General features: G+C 41.0%; 1 protein-coding gene across 4 annotated transcripts in view; it reads right to left on the bottom strand.

Moving 5' to 3' along the window:
* Positions 1–3,535: 3,535 nt before the first annotated feature.
* Positions 3,536–27,449, bottom strand: part of TMEM144 (transmembrane protein 144) — a 65,463-nt gene continuing 41,549 nt past the window's right edge. For 2 of the 4 annotated variants that reach the window (XM_062199342.1, XM_062199344.1), the window contains 6 exons: positions 26,527–26,612; positions 24,180–24,298; positions 21,284–21,403; positions 19,146–19,243; positions 13,261–13,314; positions 3,536–7,232 (listed from right to left, as the gene is read on the bottom strand). In XM_062199342.1, the coding sequence (XP_062055326.1) occupies positions 7,149–7,232; positions 13,261–13,314; positions 19,146–19,243; positions 21,284–21,403; positions 24,180–24,298; positions 26,527–26,612 (561 nt within the window). In that variant the 3' untranslated portion in view covers positions 3,536–7,148. The remainder of the gene's footprint in view (positions 7,233–13,260; positions 13,315–19,145; positions 19,244–21,283; positions 21,404–24,179; positions 24,299–26,526; positions 26,613–27,449) is intronic. The other 2 variants (XM_062199343.1, XM_062199345.1) reach the window with 2 other exon arrangements.

Raw genomic sequence — 27,449 nt, 5'->3', positions numbered from 1 at the left:
CATCTTCTACTGCTTTCCCAGGCCATAGCAGAGAGCTGGATCGGAAGAGGAGCAGCTGGGACTAGAACCGGCGCCCATATGGGATGCCGGCACCGCAGGCTGGGGCTTTAACCCGCTGCACCACAGCGCTGGCACCGATGATGTCTTTTATTTATTTTTTTAATTTTTTATATAAAAGGAACAAATTTTATGTAGAAGATGTCTTTTATTGAAGTGATCTACATAATTTGCAGGTTGCTGAGACATGGGTAAGAAAAGACTGTATTGAAGTAACCACACGGGTCCCAGAACACAGCTCTGAATTACAGAAGGGCACCAAGTGTAGCACCCAGTAACCGAATTCTCAGCATGCAGCTTCCAAACAAAACCCCCGTGGTATACAAAGTAGCAGAAACTATGACCAACAATGAGTAGGGAAATCAATTCAGAAACTGGTATAGATTAAAGAACTAGTAGACAACGGCGGGAAAGCAGTAATTACAATCCCACTCCATGTGTTGGATCAGGAAGAGGACAGCATAAGGGTGTTAAGAAAGACACTGAAAATAGAAAAGTAATCCAAGTAAATTTCCACTGTTAGTAGAATGAAAACTATATTGAATGGGATTCACAATATATAAAACACTGGAGAAAGAGCAAGAGATACTGCACAAAATGAAGCAGAAAGAAAAAAAAAAAACAATAAAAAATAAAGAGGATCAGAGAGCTGTGGAAAAATTCAGATCTAATACATGTGTAACTGGAGTTCTAGAAGAAAGGGAAAGGGAATAAAACTAGGTGCAAGTGAAAAATCCAAAGGAGGCAGAAAAAATAGTAGAGAAGAATGTAAATTAATAAAATAGAAGGGCCGGCGCCGTGGCTCAACAGGCTAATCCTCCACCTTGCGGCGCCGGCACACCGGGTTCTAGTCCCGGTCAGGGCGCCGGATTCTGTCCCGGTTGCTCCTCTTCCAGTCCAGCTCTCTGCTGTGGCCCGGGAAGGCAGTGGAGGATGGCCCAAGTGCTTGGGCCCTGCACCCCATGGGAGACCAGGAGAAGCACCTGGCTCCTGGCTTCAGATCAGCGAGATGCGCTGGCCACAACAGCCATTGGAGGGTGAACCAACGGCAAAAAGGAAGACCTTTCTCTCTGTCTCTCTCTCTCTCACTGTCCACTCTGTCTGTCAAATAAAATAAAATAGAAGACAAAAGAAAAAACTCAAGGAAACCTAATTCATTAACTAAGTCAAGAAAACAAGTAAATTTTTAGTTAAAGTGTTCAGGAACAAGAGAGAAAAAATAAATGACCAGTACCAGGACTCAGAAAGTGGACATCACTCCAGATACCAAAAATATTAAAGCAATAATGAAATATTATGAGCCTTCTGCCAAAAATCTGTATAACGTACATGAAATTTCCTTTGAAATTTCTGTTTTCAATTTCCTTTGAAAGGCACCAACAAGGAAAGCTCACTCAGGAAGAAATACATAACATGAGAACTCTATATTTATTTCAAAAAACTAGCCCCAGATGACTTCATTGATGGAATACATGACCTACTTAAGGAGTAATATCAATTCTTAGACCTATTGAAGCCAGTCCTATTCTTTTTTTTTTTTTTTTGACAGGCAGAGTCGATAGTGAGAGAGAGAGACAGAGAGAAAGGTCTTCCTTTTTGCCGTTGGTTCACCCTCCAATGGCCGCTGCAGCCGGCGCATCTCGCTGATCCGAAGCCAGGAGCCAGGTGCTTCTCCTGGTCTCCCATGCGGGTGCAGGGCCCAAGCACTGGGGCCATCCTCCACTGCACTCCAGGGCCATAGCAGAGAGCTGGCCTGGAAGAGGGGCAACCGGGATAGAATCTGGCGCCCTAACCGGGACTAGAACCCGGTGTGCCGGCGCCGGAAGCCAGTCCTATTCTGATATAACAGAGGAATACCCTTCATGAATACCAAAGCAAACAAAAAAAATACATGTGAAAGATAATACATCTTGATAAAACTGTTTACCACAATAATGCAAGATAAACATTTGAAAAGTAATCAGTGTAATTCAGTATATTAACAGTAATAAGAAAAGCTGTATGAGTATCAAAACATGCTGAAGGACTTTTCTCAACATGTAGTATCCATGCATGATTCAAAAAAACTCAGTAAATTACAAACAGTGCAATCAGTGGTCTTTTTTTCTTTCTTATACCATCAGAATAGAAAGTTGCTTTACATGTCTCTTGAGTTTCATGAGCGATTAATGTAGCTAAAGCTTTATTTTATGGCTTCACTTTTATGTACTTACCCTTAGCAGTTGGTTCTTGCATTCTGTAATATTAATTTATTTTTTAAGGCTACTGATTATTATTTTTTAATGTTTACTTATTTTCATCTACTTGGAAGGCAGAGCTGGAAAGGGAGAGAGACAGACAGACAGCGACAGACGGGGGGGGGGGGGGGGGGGGGGCGCGGAGCTTGTATCCACTGGTTTTCACCCCAGAGGCTTGAAGCACCTCAGGCTGGGCCAGGCTGAAGCCAGGAGGTAGGAACTCCATCTGGATCTCCCGTGTAGATGGCAGGGCCTACATCACTGCCTCCTCCCTGGATGCATTAGCGGGGAGCTGGATCAGAAGTGGAATAGCTGAGACTGGAACTGGCACTCGGATATGGCATGCCAGCCCTCCAAATGCTGCTTAATCCTCTGGCCTCTAAGATTTTAATGTGATTTCTTTGGGATTTTCTGATTAAGTTCTATGACTGCTTTATTGTCTTAACCTAATATCTCACCTACTGCCTAACCCCAGATGCAAAGAAACCATTCAGTGAATATTCATGGCTATGGCTCAGTACTAAGGAATTGTTTTAACAGAATCATTGGCTAACACATTCTGGATAACAATTTTAAATGGTCTTCAGAGTACACCAGAAAAAAAATCAAAACCGAAAAAGCCACTCTTTATCTTTTGTGTGCCTTTCACTGGGCTAGGTTCCCGAGGTATAAAGATGAATAAAACTTCAACTCTCCAAAGGTTCACAGTAATTTTAACTGTCACATGGATATGGTGCCAACATAAAGTTCAAATATTTTGGAGAAAAGGAAGATGATATCCATTTTGGATGGAAAAATTGCTTGACGTTAATTTCCTACACTCAGAACTTAGATGTGAAAGGCAGATCTATAAAGCTGTGTTATGTAAAGTGTTTCAGAAACCAGGTGGGAGGCTCCAGTGCGGTTGTCTCTTCTGTCACAGGCTCACTTTCATCATCGAGAAACGATTCACTCTCTCCCCTCTCTGGCTGATTTGTGGTGATTTGTTTTATTAGCTCTTGTTAGAACAATTTGGAAAAGATGGCCTTTGTTTCCACAGTATCTTGTCGACACGAACTGAGTCAGAGAAGTTATTACCAGAGCAAGAAATAATTAATCTTCAGGTTCTGCAGTGAAAACAGACCTGACTACCAACCTCTGGGAAGTGATTTAGTGTGAAAGCTGAGTGCTCTCAGCCAGAGAGAGAGGATACCCAGCTATTATTTTTCACCATAATAATTCCATTTAAACAGATTGGCTTTAAGCATTTTATTTTTTTCTCCAAAAATTTTTTCATAAAATTCAGTGCAGACCTGTTCTTTTGTCTTTCTCTAGGAGGGCAAGATAGAATATTCTTTTATTTCAAACTATAGTAGTCCCCCCATATCATCAGGGGATATCTTCAAAGATCCCCGGAGGATGCCTGCAATTGCACAGAGTTCAGAACCTTGTACACACGATATTTATTTCTATATACACAAACATATGGTGAAATTTCATTTATAAATTAGGCATAGTAAGAAAGTAACAATGCTAAAATACAACAAACATTATCAGTATTCCATAATAAATGTAATGTGAATGTAGGGGCTGGCACTGTGGCGTAGCAGGTAAAGCTACCACCTGTAGTGCTGGCACCCCATATGGGTACCAGTTTGAGTTCCGGCTGCTCCACTTCCAATCCAGCTCTCTGCTATGGCCTGAGAAAGCAGTGGGAGATGGCCCAAGTCCTTGGGCCCCTGCACCCACGTGGGAGACCCAGAAGCAGCTCCTGGCTCCTGGCTTTGGATCAGCGCAGCTCTAGACATTGTGGCCAAGTTGGGAGTGACCCAGCGGATGGAAGACCTCTTTCTCTTTCTCTCTCTGCCTCTCTTTCAAATAAGTAAATAAATAAATCTTTATTAAAAAAAAGGCATCACTTAGGAATCTGATGTGGATCTTTCAATTTTTATAGAAATATGTATTTATAGAAGCTGCATATGACTTTGGTTACTCAAATTTTACCTAAATGGTATCATGCTATGTGCATGATTCTCTACAACTTCCTTTTCACTCGAAAGGTTTTCCATTTTATTAATATGAATATAGATAGGCATAGTAGGTGTACGTAGATAAATCAGTGCAGCCAGAGCAAAGAAGGTAGTTCAGTAGAAGTGCTGCACTATCAGTCCTACACAGCAGGATTTGCTGTTTCTATCTTGGGAGGTTCTCAAGGCCTGACTGGGGCCTCAAAGGTTCCACTTGTAGCTTAAAATTGTAGTGCCCTATCTGGCCACAAGATGGCAGGCAGTGTTAGGTGCCACTTGATGAGATGAGATGCAGAAATACTAAAAGAATTAGGTCACGCTAAACCAGTAAAAAGCAAACTTTCAAAACCTCAAGAAAGTTCAGCATTAACTTTGCAGGCTCAGCAAACCAAGGGAGATTTGCCACCTGTCCTTTTTTTGACCTCTACATCATCAGTTGTTTGGTTTGTCTCCTCCACACTGATCTTACTGATACTGTCACCACACACACACACAATCTGTGACGCTGGTCTTTGAGAAAAGGAAGGTTTAATGCCGGGCAGTAGGATATAGAACATGACTCCAGTCCGCTTCCTGGAGCAGGGGTCTGGACAAAGTTTCATGCTCAGGAAGGAGAGGCAGTTTTCCATAGAGGGGCGTGGAATCATGCCAGCCAAGGGTGCTGGTGCCCCCAGCAGTTTTCCTAAGAAAGCAGAAACTTAAAATAAATGATCAGACCCACTGTTAAGGCAAAAAATGCAGGACCTTTCAGGGAAAGAATGAAGAAACATCGCAAGGGGGCTTTCAGTTTGGAATGTCATCTGCTACCAACATCGCAGCCACTGCGTGGTAGCAGAAACCGTACACTAATAATGTGACCTTCGCCTCCCCATGTTTCTTCTTAACTGCTTTACTCCACAATTTTGCATATAGGTTGGCAATCTCAAGCTAAAGAATAATGCAAATCTATATAAAATAAAATTCTAAAACATATATATATATATGTATGTGTGTGTATATATATATATATATATATATATACACACACACACACACACACATTTAAGAGATTTAGTGATTTGAAAGACAGAATGGCAGAGGGAAAGAGATCAAGATCTGCTCACTGGTTTGCTACCCAAATAGTTACAACAGCCAGGTCTGGTCCTGGCTGAAGCCAGGAGCCAGAACCCTAGACTGATCTCCTACACGTGTGGCAGGGGCTCAGGTACTTGGGCCATCATCTGCTGCCTTCCTAGGTGCATGAGCAGGAAGCTGGATCAGACGTGTAGCAGCCGGGATTTGAACTGGTGCTCTGATATGGCATGCCAGCATCCCAAGTGGCAACTTAACTCACGTCACCACAATGCTGGCCTCATAATTGTAAAATACATTTAAACAAGAAAAACAGCTTTTGTACCATGTCAGTTTATTCCACTGATCAGCATAATTTAATGATATTTCAGTTTAAAATGAAAGGATTATAGGAAGTTACAGTGAAATATGTATTTGCATTAATAATTCAATAATCAATGGGACTCCGGTATTATTTATTAAGAATTCATAGTAAGTGTTTCAGCAGGGAGGGGAGTAGTTTTTTCAATGCACTCTCTGATCTAGAGACATTTTTCTACATCTCCAACAGCATGCCATCCTAATAGCTCACGATGATATAACACTTGCTAAGTACTCACGCACACACTCTACAGATTTCCACCAGCTGGACCCACACAACAGTTACGCGATGCACTTTACTGATGAAGAATCGGCTACAGCGGGCTCTGGGCTTTCTCCAGAGTCACACGGCTGAAGTGGCGCACAGGTGGGATTTAAATCCTCGCAGGCTCGCCTCAGTGATTGTGCCTATAGGAGCTGCTGTTTCCCCAGCAGAGTCAGGGGCTGCATCACCAGGTGGGAAGCAGTGAAATGTATATTTGAATAGGGGTCTTACCATCTGAAGGATTTGTAAACCGTGTGCACTAGACCAGTTCCATTTCCCTTTTCTTAGAGACATTTCTTAAAGAAATACTACCAGCAGGTCTGCCCCTTTCTTTTGCCTCCTGGAAGCCACCAGTTAAAAACAAAATGAAAGTTGGAAAACTGCCAGCAAAAGGGTGTCTAGAAAAGTCTATTTCAGAAAACAAATGTACATTCAAGAAGTGTTGGTCCATTCAAATTATCACTGATAAACCAAAAATCTCACTTAGCAACTCTAGAATTTCCCTCCGTTTGGGTGTGTGTGTGTACTTGCCTGTGTAACTGCGTCTGTTTATAACATGCACATACTGCCCATGGTGTCAAACGTGTGTGTTCTCAGGGTGAACTTTATCTGGAGATAATCAAAGGCACTTTGAGCATAGATGGGTGGATGATACGGAATTGGGAAACATTAATTGGAAAAATAAATTCTGGCAAAAGGTAATGAAGTGGCATTTTTAACATGGTTGCCCACGGTGACACTGGCTTTATCTGGCAGAGATCTGGATACCTGTGCAGTCTGATTCCACTGTGGGGTAAGTCTGGTGCCCCCTCCCCAGGCTGTGGTCACTACTGAGGGTCCCAAGCCAGAGCCTCGGCCCGGTCTTGTTCACTGGGCACAAACTGTGGCAATGCTGCAGGACTGCAAACCTTCTAGTTACCCTGTACCAACTTTCTTCAGAAACAGTTCACCAGAAGAGTCTTCCACTTTTGTACTTGCCAGAAATTCAGTTTTCCTTCATTCTCACACTGCTGAGGAAGAAAAAATCCTTTTCCCACGGAGGGCGCGGTGGAGAGGCTGCTCTGTGCAGGAAACCATCGCAGGCCGGTCTCTCGCTGGCGGGCAGTGGGGGCGCTCGCCGAACCACTGCTGCCATCTGCTGGCCGTGTGTCGTCAGAGTTTGGAAAACGCAGTGCATAACGCTCCGGTCACGATGATGCAGAACGCAAGCATCATTAATAAGTAGTTTTTCAGACCCTGAGTAATAAGAAATTACTGCAGTGAGAAAGAGCCTGAACCAAGTATACAAAAGCACAGACCCTCGGGATTTCTGGGGCTTTGCTAATCCTACGCTCCTGCCACCTGTATGCTTTTGTTTTGTTTTCTGGAGTCTTAGTAGTCATCCATCATCTTGGAAACCTCCAGGACCCTTATTAACTGGTGTATGCAGGAAATGCATGTGGGCACCCACTCTGCCCCCACTGCACTAGGGTTAAATGGTGACAGCAGAACAAGGGTGCTATGCAGTTAGTTGGACAGAAATCAAATACTTACAGAAAAGAATGTACACGATGACAGGGGTGTTAGTAAGCAAAGTGCCATGCTAGTTGGAGGGTGTGTTTTAGGATTCTTAATAATTTGGGTTTGCAGGTAGGGAGGCTGAGCGCCTGTTAGCGTCACTGAGTTCACCAGGGGAAGGAGCAGCAAGCGGAACTTCAGGAAGGAGGAATGCTAGGTGCGCAGCCCTGCTGTCAGAGGACTCAAAGGAGGACGCTCTGACTGCAGTGAGTGGTAAACAAAGCAAGATGGTGTTGGAGGTGGGGGTGCGGTCTGAACTGCTGGGGAGCCACAAGGATTAGGCCATGTTATACCTCTGGGCTCTACTTTCCAAGCCACAGGAAGACATCAAGGGAACAGGCAGTCATATATGGTGAACAGGTCAGATGTGTTTGTCCACACATTTCTGCAAGATGGTGGACAGACTCCAGGGGCCCCATGGAGGCAAGGTGACCCATGAGAAAGTGGCTGCACTGCTCCAGAGGAAGGGTGATGAGGAGCATGTGGGTGGTTGGAGAGGATTCCCAAGGATGAGTCGGAAACGTAGAGCGAGGTGTGAAGAATGGGACAGGGGTCTTAGAGCTGAGACCACGGAGAGCAGCCACTTCCCAGGGTAACCCAATCCATCTTTGGATTATCAGAGAATTGTCTACCAGTGCTAATCAGAAATATTTCCTGTATGTTTTACCTTTAGGGATAAAGATCAGTCAATGGTAGCACCTCTTCTACAGGTAAACTTTCCAACACTGAAAAATATCCATCTCATATGCCCATAGGTGTCTGCTTTCCTGCTCAGTATTGTAGCTTCTTGATGACCACTTTTCATGTGCAGTGGTTTCAAGCTCCCTAACTGCCCTGGCTGTTCCACTCTGAATTTGTCTATATCTGTTTTGCAGACAGACCCCCGTACTCTAAGGCAAAGGTTGAGTGTCACAAAATAAAACAGGACCAGCATCTCTTTGGCTTTAGTATTACGGTCTCGTTACATTCAGATCTTCTGAGAGTCAAATCATGTTAATACTATAACACCTCCTTTGTAAAAAAAAAATAGCAAAAACAACAATGATTAATTTTAAGTCACGAAGAAGACACATGAGGGTTCTGGGCAGAAAACAGGGAAGAGGGAGATGGCTACTCCAGGTAGCAGTGGGGCACCCAGCCTGATCCCCACCCACAGGGAAAGGAGAGGGGGGCTCTCTCTTGTGAATGTTCTTGCCTCTGGGTCTGCCACACTGCAGCCTGAGACTACCCCAGTTTGGGGTAAAACTTCAGGGAAGGCCGTGGGCATGGGATGCTGGGTCTCCACAGAGTTGCACTGCTCACTGGGGGCAGAGAGCTCATAAAGGGGTTGACCCCAGGCTGTCTGAATTTGCCAGCCCCCCAGCCCTTACCACCACCACCGCACGGCCCCTCTTCTGTGCTCATGCAGTAAATCAGTGAGGACCAAGCCCCACCCTGGGTTCCTCCAGCCAGCAAAGGAACGGCTTTACTGTGCTGCAAAGTAGAGGCTTAGAGAGACCCATTTCTCCCTGCAGTGATGGGAGGGGGCTTCTGCCTTGGCTGTAACTGCTTTGAGGGAAACTCAGGCAGGGAAGCTCTCGCAGGGCTCCCACAGGAAACTAGACTTCGGGCAGGCCCGGCCAGGCTGACCACATGCACACACTGCTCTCCTTCCTGTGACTTAGTCAAGATTTGGGTTAGCATGGATCACTTTGCCTCTGTTTGAAACAGAGCTCTGTATGTCAGGGTGGGGTGAGTTGTTTGACTCACTGTGGGCCTCGGCACTACTAGAAGTCACTCTCATCACAGCGTCTACAAAAGGTTTGCCAAGTACAGAGCAGTTTTATTTATGTGCGTGCACACACACACACACACGCATGCACTGAACCTCTGGGTTTCCCAACATCTGTTTCCTTAGGTGTAAAAACTTTAATCTTAATGTAGACAGTACTACCAGTGTAGACTAAACATAACAAATATGGGGGCACTTCAGAAAGTTCACAGAAAAATGAAATTCAAAGATGAGTTTATTTTGGTACAAAAAATCGTTAAAACCCACATGTAGTTTTCTTGATAATATGCATCTTCCATGAACTTTTTCTAGAGTCTTCATATTTGTTCAAAGAATGAATATACTCAGGTGATTTCCAAACGTCCTTTGTCCATTAGAAACTGATGCAATTACTTAAATTTTTCAACATGGGCTTAAATTATAATCACTCTACATCCTAATTACGTGGCTACGTTCTAAGCTTCGTTTTTTTTTCTTATCTGTGGACATATGAATAATGTTGTCAGGGAATAAAAACATTTATTCCCCTTTCATGGCTAAGAGCCTGTCCCAACTGCTTATTCTTCTCGAGAAAAAAGGGCTGAATATATTTGAGCAAGAACAAGAGTTTTCCTTTGTCAAAGGTGAATATTAACACTCAAAAAAGCACGCTAGCCCTCTTTCCAAAGTCAAAAGATGCTAGCCTGAATTCCTGAAGTATATTAGTGTCACTATTGCCAAAAAATAATAATAAAATATAACAGGTGATCTTTATCTGAAGTAGCCACTGATTTTAAATTGTCATGATAATCACTGCCTGTGTTGTTATTACTGTAGACACACTGATTAAAGTATGTTGGTGAAATCATAACTTCTTATAGTTTACCAATGTAATACTCTAAAACAAAATTTTCAAAGAGTAACAGATATGGGATTTAAAAGAAGATTAGAATTGCAAAATTTCCAACTGACTGACTGATGATATTGAAAGCATTATCACTGAACTCTTGGGCAAAAGGGTCCTTGGGTCCCATGCTAGTCCTTGCACCTGTTAAGCCATATACTTTAAAATACTTGTCTCCAAGAACAGCTTCAAGCTGCAAACCTGGTAGGATCTAAGAGTCACAAAAATAAAGGCTTTGCTTTCGTATTCTTAGAAGCTTAGAGAATTTTGTGTGGTTTCTAACAAAAATACTTACAAATATTTCCAGGGGACTATCCTGGTGGGTGTGTACTCAGAACTTTCCTTTAAATCAGCTAGAAAGAGGCAATTAAACATCTGCATTGGATCATAAGCACCTCTGGACATCTCTTAACTTTTGTTTGTAGGCAGATGGATCAGGTTTTATCTTTAACTTTGTTGGGGTCAGTAACATTCACTTCAGCCTTCTCTCTCTCTCTCTCTTTCTCTCTCTAATATCAATGGAAAAGAGCAGTCATTTCTAATGTTTAAAAATTCTTATTTTATAAGCAAATATTCTCAATCTAAGTTGCAGATATTTCAGAAGAAAGAGGGGGCACGTGCTTATTTTTATATTTATGGCCTATTTTAAATACATAATTAGCCAAACTTGAGAACTTACTCTGAAAATTTTTAAAAAAAAGTGCTTCTCTGGGATTTCCTTGGGATCCCACTGCATGGAAGTGGACAGCACTGCCTGCTGGAAGTGGGAGTTGCTCCCTCAGGGCCTGTGGGAAGCCTCCACTTCTTCAATTTGCTTTGCTGTCTGTGTCCGATTGTAAGTTTTTGCAGTGAAGTAAATTGTGTATGAATCTGATCTTACTGGAGTTTAAGATTTTCAGGTGATTATTTCACGTTTTTTTAAAAGGTAAGACTATCTGTAGATAATACTTTTCTCATTTCCTTTCGTATATTAGTTCCTTTATTTCTTACCAAACTGGCGAGAATCTGTAGAAAATATTGAATGATAGTGGCAATGGAGAAAGCTCTGACTCCCAACTTACAGAGAATCCTGTTCCACCTGAGCTACATGTTTGCTGTTGCTTTTTTCATAGACATTCTGTCCCAAGTCAGGCTTTCTTCCTCTTGCTGATTGCAAAGTAAGCATTGTGTACATTACCATTTCCCTCTGTTTACCCAATATTGTAGCCAATAACTTTAATTGATTTGCATGTTACGAACTATCCTTGAATTCCTGAATTAAACCATTCTTGGGAGTAGGTGGGCCTTTAAAATTATCTGTTTGGTCAGTGTTGTCTTTTTAAAAGATGTTTTTAGGAAAAAAAAAAAACCCAGACTCTGCCTCAGATGTTTTTAGAGGATTCTGAAGAATTAGTACTAAGATTTCTGGCTAGGGATTCTGCCTTTGAAGACAGCTCTTACGTGTAAGTTAAGACAATTTTTGACTGTTTTTTTTTTTTTTTTGCAACAGTGACCAAAATAATTTTCAAATGCTTTCTTAGTGTGTGCTTCTTTATACCTATAATTGCAAACAAGCTACAATCACTAACTTGTGATTTTCTAAGATAGTGTCAAATTGTTGAATACAAATAAATATTTTGTGATGTAGGTGAAATATCTGTAGGGAGATTTACAATACATTTTGGGCACTTAGTGACTTTTTGTAGAAAGGAACTACAACTAAAATAAATGAGAAATGCATATGAACTTAACACATGTATTTGTAAATGTTTTAGATTATACTTGTGTATTTAAGAAATAAAAATCCAGATTATAGGCCAAATATTAGCTTAATGTGACAATCTTACTTGTATTACCAAGTTATGGCTCTTTTAATTGAGAGCTTTCATTATCATTGAGATGTTTCAGATCCAAAGCTGAATAATCATTTTAAAGGTCAGCTAGCTAGAAGTACTTCCACTTAATGCTGTCCAGAGATTAGCAACTTAATATCTTCCTGGAAGCAGCATTATTTGTTAAAACAACTGCATGTTACAACAGAAAACACCGGGTCTCTGATGTCTCCACAGAGAGTCTTTGCATTTACCATGCCTTTACAAAAACTATTATAAAACATCATTCAAGTTTGGTCAACAACTAAAGATATTTTCCCTAGGAAAAAAGTTCTAAAGTAATTTTTATTGCACACACACACACACACACACCAGAGCTAGGTTTTATATCCCCATCATTTGCTTTTGAAAGAGGAAGAAATGGTGGTAGCCAGCAGTCACTAAACTGGCTTAACAGGAGGCCTTTGGGAAGCATGAGGGCTAAAATAAAGATGTATCTCCAAATCCTATTTGCTTCAAAGGGTAATTTACCCTTTGGACTAACTAGCAAACAAACAAACAAACCAAAAGCTTTTCATTCTGCTTATCTACGATATTTTACACTCAGCGCTTTAAAATTTTTTTAAAGATATATTTGTTTGAAAGGCAGAAGTAGAGAGAGAGAGAGAGAGAGAGAGAGAGAGAGACAGAGAGAAAGAGAAAGAGAAAGAAAGAGATCTTCCATCTGTTGGTTCTCTCCTGGGTCTCCCATGTGGGTAGCAGGGGCCCAAACACTTGGGTCATCTTCTGCTGCTTTCCCAGGTACCCTAATAGGGAGCTGGATTGGAACTGGAGCAGCCGGGACTTGAACCTGCACCTATATGGGATGACAGCACTGTAGATGGAGGCTTAACCTTCTAAGCCACAGTGCTGGCCCCGGCACCTAATCTTTCGTATGTTATTGAGTTATTTAACTAGAATCACTTCTAGTGATAGAAGTGGGGCGATGGAGGCTAACTGAAGTCTTTTTCCACTCTTGGTGGCAGTAGAGGCGTACGTGATGCTTCATAATAATTACTCTGGCTCTCGGCTTTCTTTCCTACATAGGCACAGAACATTTTCAACATTTTACCTGTCAAATTCATTTATGTGCTGTCTGCCCTGGGCTTATGAGCCACATACAGATTTCAGAAACTTAATGTTAAATACCCTTCTTACTTGGACATATTCCTGTTTTCTAAATTTGCCCTTTCTTATACATACCTGTATTTCTTTAAACATGAAGACACCCCACATTGCAGCTATAAATCCTGGGCCCTTAAATAAAAATAAAAACTTTAATTAAACTGGGTATTTTCTTATGACTGTACTCATTAAATACTGTAAGTTGGATAGCAAATAAAAATATTTTCAGGGAAAACTGCCCATAATCATAACCATAATTCCACATTATGCTAAAAATTAAGTAACATTAAGTAAAAAATAATGACTCATTTTTTCCATGTTCTTCATTTTACCATTTTGACAATGCTATGGTATTTTGTGCCACAGAATATTTTTAATGTATATATTTATAATAAACTACTTTAATCAGAAAATAGATTTTTCTCCACTTAGTTCCTTAGGATTTTAGAAATGGAATTAATAAGATAAAGTGTATGAATATGCTTCTAAATTTCTTTGGTATGAAGTAATCTCATAGCCAAAGAAATTTTGGAGTGTTCTTTGGGACCTGACAAATAATGTATGTTCACATACGTATGGACACAGCATGTATGTAGAAACATGTCACTGATAATTATTATTGCACAGCAATCAAACAATCCAATGCTGAAGATAGTTTTATGGGAAGATAAAAAAGCCTCACAATGACAAAAAGCAACCTCAGGGGTCACTGGTCAGGAGACAAGGCAGGGATAAAATAATGTGACCAATATGCAAGGAAATGAAGACAAGGAATGATCATGATATTTCAGAACTTTAAGCCATTCAAATCTGATGTTAATTATTTTGGCCAAGGAGGAGAAAAACTGCAATTTGAGTTAATAACGGTCTCTGTGTACAAAATGTATTATATCCTCGTTATGATTTCCCTCCACACCCTGCAGGAAACGTGAAGAGTCTCACATCAATGATTCTAAAATGGTTTTCATCTGCCGCTACACCAACTGTCTAAATGACCAGGTCAACAAAGTTTGGTTCCACTGCTGGCATGCAAGTGAAGTGATAAATATACTGTTTATTAGCATCTGAAAAGTCAACATAAAAGAGCTAGAGACATAGGTCAAAGGAACTGCCTTTTTCCAATCCCATAAGGTCCTAAGCCTCGAAATCCAAATCAAACAGGAAGCACAAGAGTCTTTCAGACAGCCTCTCACGGACCTTCCACAGGATGGGAGAAACTGGATAAATAATAGTAATGTTGGGGCCGGCGCTGTGGCACAGCGGGTAAAGTCACCGCCTGTAGTGCTGGCAACCCACATGGGCACCGGTTCAAGTCCCGGCTGCTCCACTGCAGAACCAGCTCTCTGCCATGGCCTAGGAAAGCGGTAGAAGATGGCCCAAGTCCTTGGGCCCCTAAATCCACGTGGGAGACTGGGAAGAAGCTCCTGGCTCCTGGCTTTGAATTGGTACAGCTCTGACCGTTGCGGCCAATTGGGGAGTGAACCAGCGGATGGAAGATCTCTTTCTGCTTCTCCTTCTCTCTCTCTGTGTAACTTTGACTTTCAAATAAATAAATGCAATCTTTTAAAAAAATAAATAATATTAAAGTCACACAGTCACTCAAGAATGTCTTTAATAATTCACTTCCCTAGGAGGAGGAGGAGGGCAAAGGGTGGGAGTGCAGGTGGGGTGGGAAGAATCACTACGTTCCTAAATTTGTATTTATGAAATGCATGAGGTTTGTACACCTTAAATAAAAGGTTTCTGGGTAAAAATAATTCATTTCCCTTCAGAGAACGTGGTGTGACACAATAACACCTTTAGACATTTTGTCTGATGGTTTTCTAAATGTCCGTTTGGTCATGGTCTAAAAGCTACTGCAGAGAGCTCTGTGGTAACAGAAAGTAGCGCCTTATGAAAGTGGTGCACACAGCGGTCAAGGCCGGGAGTCTCTGCTTTCCACCGAGGAGAGCCACAAAGGAAGGCCATGGCTGATGGTAACCGCAGCCTTGGCTGCTGGGATTTTATGTCTTCCTTTGTAAATTAACCCAAAAAAGTATAAATCAGCCTTTGAAACCAAAATGAGCATGGTACTATCTTGAGAAGCTAAACCTGTGGAAAAAGGGGTTTGGCTTTTAGAATTACCAGGGAAGACTCGGAGCAGTAGCAACAGGTCTGTGCCCCTGCTACACGGGGTGCATTTCTTTCCATTTTGGCTTTTTAACTGAACGCTACTTGCTAGACAGAACAGATGCTGCTCTTAAGCAACAAACAGGCTGATCACCACGAGAACATGTGTCCCTGGGAAGAACAGTGCAGCTGGGATCAAATCTCGAACTTCTGATAGAATAAGTTGGATCATATTTGATTGCTGAAGCTAGCTGATAGGTATGTTTGAAATTTTACAGTTGTTAAAAGAATCTAGCCCAACCAAAGAGATAAAATAAAGAATATAAATAAAATATATATAATAAAAAAGAATGTCAGTAAAATAAAGAAGAAGATAAGAAAGGATAAGGGTGTCCTTGCACAGAGTGACAAAAGGGAAACCAAGCAAGAACCTGGGAGCAGCAAGGAACTATTCCCTCCCTTTCCCTAAACACCTGTCCTTCTCGGATAGGGAGGGGCCAGAGCTTGGCAGGAAGCGACACCCGCTGTGAGAAGGCTCTGCCTACAGGACCCTTTCAGTCTTCAAAGGCCACAAAGACTACATCCACCAACCCTCCGTGCACACCACCTTTCCTCCATAACTTTTTCCACAGCATTAAGCTTTCAAGTTTTGTTGCCCGTCTTCACCGTACCCCAATACAAGAAATAACATTAGGAAAACCATTTCTGCATCCGCTGTAACATTTTAGTGAATGATTTTGTTTATTTGTAGTTCAATGTCCTCATCAAAAGTCCCCATATGATCAGTTCTATAAAGAAATTAGTGCTAGAAAAAAAATCGATTTCTTCTAGAGAAATAATAAACTACCAGTTAATAAGAATTAGCTACAACGTTGTATTATAATTTTGGGAGTACAGAGTAAAATCAACTATCTAATCGCAGCAACTCTTTGCCTTTTATGTATTTGCTTCCTTTTTCCTTGCCATGGCTTTGATTTTCTATTTGTGTTTGCCTTTCTATTTGTATAATTTAACTTAATTACATCTGTATATTTTATGTAAACTTGCCTCAAAGTTTGTATTTGTTTAAGAATATAATTTGATTAAAAGAACAAAATCACTGTCTTATGAACATCATTCTTATGAGAAAGATAAAAATTTAAGTTTGCTGTGAATAATGATTTGATCTATTTTAATCAATACTGTTCTTTCTTTTACTAGTGGAATTTAATATTGTCAAATAATATTTGCATCTGTAGATGAGGAACATACACTGTATACTTTACTTTTCTCTACAAAGCTGCTCTCAAATACTGACAGGTAAACATGATACCCAATTGCCTGTTATGTTTTCTTTTTTAAAGTCAAAGTTACAGAAAAAGAGATCAAGAGATCTTCCATTGGCTGGTTTACTCCGCAGATGGCCACAACAGCCAGAGATGGGGCCAAGCCAAGGCCAGGAGCCGGGAGCTTCATTCGGGTCTCCCATGTGGGTGCAGGGGCCCAAACATGGGCCATCCTCTGCTGTTTTTCCCAGGCCATTAGCAGGGAAGTGAATTAAAAGCAGAGCAGCCAGGACATGAACCGGAGCCTATATGGGATGCTGGCAACACAGGTGGCGGCTTTACTCTCTATGCCACAATGCCACAACGTCGGCCCCTTTCTTACCACATTTAACATTAAATAGTCTTGAAATGATGGACAACAAAAATCCTTCTTGGAAAGAATTTGGTTCCTTTGCCATTCTAATTATGAGGACCAGGACCGTGGACCTAAAGATATTCCTTAGAATTTGCTAAATTTGGACATTCTCCCTCAATGGGGATTAAGAATGTCAAAAATGTGGGCTATTTAACTTTTTAAATCTCTGTATTATTTGACTTCACTTACATGTAAAAACTACTTAATAAGCACACTAAAACTGTAAAAAATATACTCTTTGAAACCCAGAGTATAAATCAAACTTTGGGTGCAGAGTGGTGGTGTAGCGGATAAAGCTGCTGCCTCTGACACCAGCTTCCCATAAGGGCACCAGTTCATGTCCTGGTTGCTCCACTTCCAATCCAGCTCCCTGTTATAGGCTTGAGAAAAGAGACAGAAGTTGGCCCAAGTGCTTGAGCTCCTGCCACCCATGTGGGATACCTGGAAGAAGCTCCGGGCTCTTGGCTTTGGCCTGGGCCTGCCCTGCATGTTGTGGCCATCTGGGGAGTGAACCAGTAAATGAAGAGCTCTCTCTCTCTCTCTCTCTGTATCTTCCTTTCTCTCTGTAACTCTTTCGAATACATAAATAAATCTTCAAATGCTAAGCTTTCTAAAGTAGACAATATTTGCAACTGGTGGGCAGTGTAAGATGTCTACGGTAGACATAAAAGCCCACCCCACTACTACAGCAGCTCCTGGATGTGTGGATCGGTCCAGTATCATAATGACCTGAAACAAATTCTAAATCGGATGCCATGCTGATGGCAGAAAGTAGCCTTGTGTACTGGACACTGTCAGCAGGAGTCTTCAGATCTCCACTTGCTACGTCATTTGAGACAATGCTCTTAGCTATTGCCTCCATTTCCTTATGAAGAAGCTCTTGGCCCCTGGCTTCGGATTGGCTCAGCTCCATTCATTGTGGCCATTTGGGGAGAGGACCAGTGGATGGAAGACCTCTCTCTCTCTCTCTCTGCCTCTGCCTCTCTGTAACTCTGCCTTTCAAATAAATAAATAAATCTTTAAAATTGGGATAATCCTGTCACTACCTATCCTGCAAAAGGAAACACTTCTGGTTTTTTGTTACCAGATTACATTTATATAACTGGTACCTAAAAACTCAGATGAAGCAGATTAATATGACACACACCATGATGCACAGTGTCACCAGAGACAGTCCCTAGTGCTTTCTCAGGCAGTACTTTAATCTCACAAAGTTGTCATGAGACCCAAGCGTGGTGATATGAGGGATCTTCAAAACGTTCATGTAGAATGAGTATATGAGAAAACTATGCATCAATCTTTTTTGCACCAAAATACAATTTTGTTTTAAAATTTTCCATGTATTTTTTGAAGAACCATAATTTACAAAAACATTTTTATATTTATAAACTATTATATAAATTCATATTAATTCTGTTATAACTAGCAAATATAAGGGTACTTCAAAATATCTGTGGAAATTAAAATTAAAAGAGAAGTAAGTTTATTTTGGTGAAAAAAACTGAATTTCAATATTTAGTTGTTTCATGATATACATTTTTCTTGAATGTTAAACACTTAAAAGTATATTTATTTATTTGAAAGGTGTAGGGGCTGAGACAGAAACTAGAGAGAGAGAGAGAGAGTGTGAACTCCCAACCATTGCTCTACTCCCCAGATGCCCGTAATGACTGAGGCTGGGCCAAGCTGAAGCCGGGAGCCAGGAACTCAATCCAGGTCTCCAACTTCTATGGGAAGAAACCAGCTACTTAAGTCATCACTGTTGCTTCCCACTGTGCACATTAGCAGTACCTTGGAACTGGGAGGATAGCGGAACTCCAACCCAGGCACTCTGATTCGGGATGCAACTGTCCCAACGGCATCTTGAACTCTAGGCCAAAACTCCTACCCCTTCCATGTATGCAAAATGACATTAGGCAAAATTATCAAACAACGATCTACAGGGATATTACTGCTTATTATCAGTAAGCCCATTAAAATGAGATAAGAAGTGTTCCTGAGCAATCAACGCGATGAGGATGAGTGTTTGTTAGTTTATCTACCTGCACCTGTTCTACTCCCTGTACTGCTGAAAACTCAGACTCTACGACAGCCCTTAGTTCTAAGAATGCTTCAGGAAAATTAGATTTACATTTGAAAAACAAAAATTTGGAAGAAACAATTCAGCTACTCACAGCAGTGATGATTGGAAAGCTGACCACGGCACTTAGAGAGTGATTAGCTACGAACCAACAGCAGGTGGCTATCGCCCAGAGCACTCCTGACAGGAAGCCTGCAACACCCACAGACAGGACATATTGGCAAACTGTACTCCTCACATGACAGAGTCACACTTTCTACAACAGGAAGATCAAAGTGCAGGGAAGAATGCATTTCTACCCACAATGTTGGCCAACATGGAATTTGAACTGTTTTATAGTCATTTTATTTTATTTTTTAATTTTTTAGACAAGCAGAGTTAGACAGTGAGAGAGAGAGAGAAAGGTCTTCCTTCGTTGGTTCACCCCTCAAATGGCCACTACAGCCAGTGCACTTCGCAGATCCGAAGCCAGGAGCCAGGTGCTTCCTCCTGGTCTCCCACGCGGGTGCAGGGCCCAAGCACTTGAGCCATCCTCCTCTGCCTTCCTGGGCCACAGCAGAGAGCTGGACTGGAAGAGGAGCAACCGGGACAGAAACGGCACCCCAACTGGGACTAGAACCCGGGGTGCCGGCACCGCAGGCGGAGGATTAGCCTAGTGAGCCACGGCGCCAGCTATAGTCATTTTAGAAACCAAATAATTTTCCCACCCTTGACTCCTATGGGTGGAATGATCGATCCTTCCACTTCATTGACATTAAATAAAGCCCTCAGAAGAGTGGCTGAAGTAGAGACTGGGTGATAAAGACAGGCCTAGGGAAGCCACTAGATCTTAGATCTGAATGACATCTGCAAGTACCATTCACTCTAAAGACATAGGAAGAGCCTCACATTAATCTATGTATCTTTCTAAGCTAAGGAAAAAACACTAGTATTTAAATGAAAATACCAGCTGAAAATCTCCCAATACTTTAGCTACTCAGTAAATCTTCTACCATAAAAGATGGCACACTTTAGTATAAATCAATCAAGCATTCAAAATAAATCTGACTGATGCTTTATTTTATTCTTTAAAAAATTACTTGTAGACCTATATTCCTAAACCAGGATTTAAAACAATTACTTATTTTCATTTTACTTGAGACACACAGAGAGAACAGAGAGAGATCTTCCACAGCTGTCTCACTTACCAAATGCTCACAACAGCCAGGCTCGGCCAAGCCAAAGCTGGGAGCCTGGAACTCCATCCAGGTCTCCCACATAGATGGCAGGGACACCAACACTTGAGCCATCAATGCTGCTTCCCAGTGTGTACATCTTCAGGTAGACTGGATTGGAAATGGAGCCAAGCCGTGAACCCAGACCCTCAGATACGGGACGTGGGCATTCCAGCTTAACTGCTCTGCCTAAAGGCTATCCCTGAGCAACTGTTTTTTAAATCAGCAACCACTAATGGATTAAGTACAAAAGAATTAAATTCACACCTCTTTTGAACTGTATAACAATATCTTATTTTGGGATAAATGGTTTTCCTACATGACTAAAGATTCTTATTTTTTGATACTTTTTCTTATAAAGACTCAGGGTCCTGACTTCTAATATGAGTCCTTAGACAGTGAAAAACAAATACCAAAGACTGAGGCTTAATATAAAAGATGTGTTAGAACAGGAAAAGATCTGAGATGAACTGCTGCTTAAATTTAAGCTTTTGGGGGCCGCTGCTGTGGCGCAGCGGGTGAAAGCCCAAGCCTGTGGCACCGGCATCACATATGGACGCTGGTTCAAGTTTCAGCTGCTTCTGTCCTGATCCAGCTCTCTGCTATGGCCTGGGAAAGCAGTGGAGGATGGCCCAAGTCCTTGGGCCCCTGAACCCATGTGGAAGACCCAGAGGAAGCTCCTGGCTCCTGGCTTCTGGCTCCTGCCTTTGGATCAGCTCAGCTATGGCTGTTGCAGTCATCTGGGGAGTGAACCAGCAGAATGGAAGATCTCTCTCTCTAGCTCTACCTCTTTCTGTAACTGTCTTTCAAATAAATAAAATGAATCTTAAAAAAATTAAACTTTTGTAATAATGATTAACATTTCATATCCAGTTCCCTGGTTTTTAAATACTTCATATTTGATGGTGAACTGGGCCACAGCAATTAAGGGAATGAACACAGAGAATTATTCAAGCTAAGTAAGTACAGGATAATACTTTCACACAGTGTGATGATTTTCTGCAGGAAATAGTCTTACCTGGTAAGACTGCTTCAGGATACAGTTTAGGACTATTTTTCATGACTACACAGTAAGCCAGAAAGTAGACTGTACTTGTAAGGAAGATGCCGCTGAAGTGTGCAAACACGTAGTCCAAATCTGAAAACACAGAATATGTAACTCACACATCACTTTAATCATTTCAGATACATTTAGATTTCTGAAAATAAAACAAACTCAACAAAACTAACCATAAAAGTAAAGGAACTATTAATTATATTTCGTCACCCTAGTTTTCAATATGCTGTTCATATGGTAAAATTAACATATTTAAAATCTAGAAATGCTAGGCTTAAATCAGTTACTATGATCAGATCTAAAAGGCTAGATTTTATGACCATCTTGGAAAGCTGAATAAGAAACTACGAGTATTCTGTGCCTGTGATATTAATATTCTCCCCCCCCCTTTTTTTTTTGACAGGCAGAGTGGACAGTGAGAGAGAGAGACAGAGAGAAAGGTCTTCCTTTTTGCCGTTGGTTCACCCTCCAATGGCCGCCGCGGCCGGCGCATCGTGCTGATCCGATGCCAGGAGCCAGGTGCTTCTGGTCTCCCATGCGGGTGCAGGGCCCAAGGACTTGGGCCATCCTCCACTGCCTTCCCGGGCCATAGCAGAGAGCTGGCCTGGAAGAGGGGCAACCGGGATAGAATCTGGCGCCCTGACCGGGACTAGAACCCGGTGTGCCGGCGCCGCAAGGTGGAGGATTAGCCTGTTGAGCCACGGCGCTGGCCAATATCTCCCTTTTAAGAACAGGTATGCAGATCTACTTTTGCTAATAACTGTAGCAGTTGTACTGCAGTGGGAGTATAGCTTAAAAGTATTTTGGTGTGCCAGTTTCACATGGTTACTGATCAATGTGGAGACCAGCATTTCTGCTGCAGCTGACAACTACACAAAAGTATCCAGAAAGTTACTCCAAAAGTTTTACTCAATTGTTTGCTTAAGCTAACAGCACATGACACTGGCTCATTCTCTGAGAAACCAGCCTTGCTGCCCGCCCATTTAAGCAATGGTCCTCAGGTCACACAGATGGGTGTAGTGCAGCTTCTTGGCTGGGAAGCTACATTGCACTCAATGTTTCTGCCACCCAAGATTTTGACCAAGAAGAATGCCTGTGTTTAGGGAGGCAAACTAAAGCACAAAGAGTTTATGTTTATTCTTCTGACTCTTCAATTTTACTTTTGTATCCCCCACTAAGGACAATACATCTAGATATGGACCACAAGAAAGGAGAATAGCATGGATGGTAATTAAACCCCCCCCCCCCAGCTGCCTGGTGTGATGCCTCCGTACATGACTCACTAAATTTGGGAGGTGGGAAAATTACCTAACATCTCCCTGTATCAACTTTTTCAATTGTAAAAGAGAAAAATAATGGTATTAGTTACTACGATGGTTAACTGAGTTAGTATTTGTAAAGTGCTTAGAAAAGGGCACATACTATATATGTATTTATTAAATAAATGAAATAAAAATAATTTCCTTCCTAAAATTTCTTCCTAAAACTATTTTTGAATAAACTAGAATAAATGAGTACATTCAGCAGTGCCATAAAAAAGAACTCATTGTTCCATCTGTGCAATGAGATTGTTGAGGATATTGTTTATTATGTCCCAGTACCAAGAACAACTTTACTCCTGAACAATTAGTTGTTGTTATCTTGTATTCACTGAATTGTAGGACTCATTTGATACCCTTTTTGGCTGTAAGATATCTGAGAGCCAAATTTATGACTCATTTTTAGCAAGTGTATAAGTTTTTAGATTCATTCATGGTTCCTATTTATTTCTTCACTCTTGTTTTTCCCTTCTATTTTAATTTATCTCATGTAATTATCTTTTTGTTAGTTATAAACTTTTAAAAATGAAAAGGCTAAATTTGCAAAAAGTATTTGAGCCTGTGATTATACAGTTGAAAGTCTGTTATTGCAAACATGTAGAACAAAGAAAGGAAAGAAAGGAAGGAGGAGAGAGGGAGGAAAGTATTGTGTATTCTTGGAATTACACCTACGAAATCTATTCTCTATTAGTAAATAAAAACTAATAAAAATTATTTGTATAAAACAAAAGAAAGATGTGAATAAAAGACACAAGTACTGTGCATGGGGCTAGATATAAAAATGATGAAGGGAACTGTGGCAGCCACTCAAAGCTTACCACTCTCTTTAAGCCAATTTCAACTCTCAATTTCTTCATCAATTTGTCCCTTATGACTTTCGCCCTTCAGACTCTGAACTCTGTTTCACCCGTGAACTCATTCTCTTGCCATTTCATGCGTGTCCGCCGTGTTTCTCCACAGCTCGAGAACCCCTCAGGTAGCCCTTCTTTCAACTCCATGTGAGCCTCACAAGGCCCTGCACACAGTGATGAGTTTATTGCTGAAGGATTACTTCTCTCACTGGAATCTAAGATGTTATCAGGAAGCCTTGTGTTGGGCTTTTCAGTGCACTGCACTGTGCTTGAAAAATCATATTCTCTGGCTAAATAGGGTTCTACTTTGACCTTTACTTGAACTTAATTTTATGCTAGGCACCTTAACCTATTCTAAAAGAGTAGAATACATATTACCTCAGAGATTATCTAAATGCAAAATAGTCTCCAAATCTTATTGGAAAGTAAGAAACCATGCATCCAGACCACGTGGCTGAAATGAATCCTGACTAAAGTCATTGTAAGCGCATGTTAAAAATCTCACGAAAACACTCCAACAGTCCTTTATTACTTTTAGTTTTCAATGCCTTTCCATTTCACTGCTCACAATGAAAAAGTAACATGAAATCTATATACCAATATTTACTATTATCATCATTTTTTACATTTCTATGAAAATGGTAACAATGAGATTGTTTGCAAAGTAAAATGATTATTTGCTCTTACCATACTGGCTTGCCCCTGCAAACATGCTATCATTTCTTTTGCTGTGGTCCTTGATATAAATGATTGGCACAAATGTAGATCCATAGAGTACTCCAGATATCACTGCCAGACTGCAACCTCTTGAGAGAGAATGAAATCATTATGAGTATTGGCTCAAGGCAGCATTCACAAACGGACTCATAACTAACGCATGCTTCGAAATGTAAATCACAAGCAAGTAAGCAGGAACCACCCATTTATCTCAAGCTCTGCAATGGACAGAAATCAAAGAAATACCTGTGATGACACAATGGCATCCCGATTAGAAGGGCTGCATCAGTTCCACTGTCTAATTTTGGAAGGACAGGATTTACAGATGTGATAATAGAGTATCTTTGTAATGCCCTGGCCTGAAATGCCAGCATCCCATGGGGCACAGGTTTGAGACCTGGCTGCTCCACTTCCAATCCAGCTCTCTGCTATAGCCTAGGAAATCAGTAGAAAATGGTCCAAGTCCTTGGGCCCCTGCACCCACGTGGGAGACTGGGAAGAAGCTCCTGGCTTTGGATTGGTGCAGCTCCGGCTGTTGTAGCCCACTGGGGGATAAACCACCAGATGGAAGACACTTCTTTCTCTCTCTCTCTGCCTCTCCTTCTCTCTGTGTGTAACTTTGAATTTCAAATAAATAAAAAATAAATCTCTAAAAAAATTGTCATTACACTGGTAAGAATTTTGCTACCGTTATATCATATATTCTACAATATACCCAGCGATCTAATTACATGAACTATGTTGCAAAGTGATACCATGCTCTATGCATTTTTTTAAAGCACTTAGAACAGAACTAGGATAGACTAAGTGTTAAGTTCACTTTTATTCCAGACTATGGACATCCACACCCTGCCCATACCTTAGCTGACTATGGCCTGGTGAAGACAAAGTGGTGATTAATCAAATAATCTGAATACCTCACATAAAAATTTCCTTTTTTATCAGAAGAAAATGTTCTACTTTAAGTACTGGGGTCCTGCTGATTCCTCAGACTTAGCCCACATCTGCTTGAAGCAAGCACTTGCAGTGACATTGTGGGGTGGCTTGGCGGAGTGACTGATATTTTAGAACAATCACTTAGACTTCACACAAAGGACAGCGCTATGAAAGAGGAGACAATTTTAGGCAAAAAACTCTTCCTTTCTAAGCTTAAAAGCAAATTCTTAGCCAACTTATTACTTCTCATATAAGGAATCTTAACATGATCCATCTCATTTAAAGAGTATGAGACTGAGAGGTCACAGGCTGCCAGGGCAGTATGTTCTTCCAACACTGGGAGTTCCTGCATCATGAGAACCTGGCCTTCGCTGTCCTGGGATGTCTCAAACATAAGACCTGTGTGTGTGTGTATAGATATGTATAGATGTGTGTGTATATATATATATATATATATATATATATATATACACACACTATATATAAATTGATTGATTGATTTCACAAACACTCGTCTAATGGAGGAAGTGCCCTGTGGAAAAAAAAGTCTGAAACACTCTTTTTTGGAAAGATATTTTATTGTGCAAAACCAGCAACATACTGCTTTCTTCCAAAGCTTATCTCTTGGTAGTTGATTCATTCCAGTATTTATTAATTACAGTGCACCAGGAACTTCCTCTTGCCCACTGTGAAAACAGTATATACACTCAAAAAGGAAATGCTTTATATCCTTGAGTCGAAAGAATGTGTCACACATAAAAGTCAAAGTAGCCACCAAATGTAAAATCTAACTTTTGTGTATTTTCATATTATTTTTGTAGTCCAAGAAATAAACAAACAAACCAAAATCAGCACCCTGGAATAGAGGGGCTGAAGTTGAGCCTAACTTAACTCACAGGTTAAGTCCTTATGGACAATGAGATAGAACTCACACAGATACCAAATATTCTACTGTATTTGACAACGGATGTCTTGGGATCATACACGTGTCTGCCATGTGAGCAGAGGAACCCTGAGTAGGGCAGGCCAGCTGGGCAGCTCAGCACTGCAGAAACGCATCACCAATTTGTGGCTGCCGAGAGCTCTTTGGTCGTTACACCATCTCTTTCATTTTGGGCACAGAAGTTCTGCAAAATGATTTTGCTTCTGTCATCTGTTTATTGGCTAGAGGCCAAGTCACCTTGACTTACCCTTCCTTGAAGTGGCTCAGGGACCTTTGTACTGAAAACTTAGTAGGGGAAAGAGCAACTTGACTCCGTGGGGCTAGAAATCAAAGCTTGAGTTACCATGTTTGAACTCAGATGGCCATCACTTCACTCCAGCAACCCCTGCCTCCATCAGACATGAAACAGAATAAGAGAGAGAAGTAACTGCTCCTTACACTAGGCGGCGGTGAACTGTAGACAGCTGCTCCACCCAGGAGTCACTGGAATCACTGGGACAGGACTCTTGAGCTGTGTTGATCACCTGTTAGGAACAGTCGCACAAACCGAAAAGAACATTCAGTTAATCACACTGGTGACAAAAAGATTCCCAAAGTGTCTCTCTCCTCTTGTAAACCTCCTCTAAAATACAAACATGCTGGGGCACAGAGAGTTAAAAGGCTGCTTGGGATGCCTGCAAACTCAGCTTCTGATCCTGCTCACTGCTAATGCACCTGAGAAGCAGGGGATGATGGCTCAAGTGCGTGAGTTCCTGCCCCCACATGGGAGACCCAGAGGATATTTCTAGCTCCTGGTTTCAGCCTGGCACAATCCCAGCCGTTGCAGGCATTTGGAAGCGTAAATCAGCAGATAGAAGATCTCTTTAAAATAAATTGTAACCCATAAGCTGTACTTTGGAAATTTATATTCATTAAATAAAAGTTTAATTAAAAAAATGAATAAATAAAAAAATCTTTAAAATACAACTATTTAAATTTTGCATCCTGTTCTCTCCAGAATCAAACATTTCTGACTCTGTTCCTCTTTAATTCAGAACAGTTTGGCAGTTGGACAGCATTCTATTTAACTATTTCACAATTTATTTTTTGGATATTTTGCTACACCTATTAAATCTAACAAAAGTTACTAATAATTGTGTTTTGTTTGCATGTTTTAATAATCTGTAGAGAAATTAGAACTACAAAACACTCAGATTCTCCTATACTGGAATGCTTTAAATCAATGAGCATTTTTATACTTTTTTCTTTTCCTTAATTAGTGAATTGAACATTTCCAGCCATGTTTCAAGATGGGGCTAATATTCTAAGTCAGGAAAAAATATGAGCAAATTCATTATATTTCTACCATGGAAGGCAATCTT

This window comes from Lepus europaeus, chromosome 8 (genome assembly GCF_033115175.1).
Source record: "Lepus europaeus isolate LE1 chromosome 8, mLepTim1.pri, whole genome shotgun sequence".
Classification (NCBI taxonomy): domain Eukaryota; kingdom Metazoa; phylum Chordata; class Mammalia; order Lagomorpha; family Leporidae; genus Lepus; species Lepus europaeus.
The sequence above is the reverse complement of the archived record's forward strand: the minus strand, read 5'-3'. Positions and strand labels throughout refer to the sequence as shown.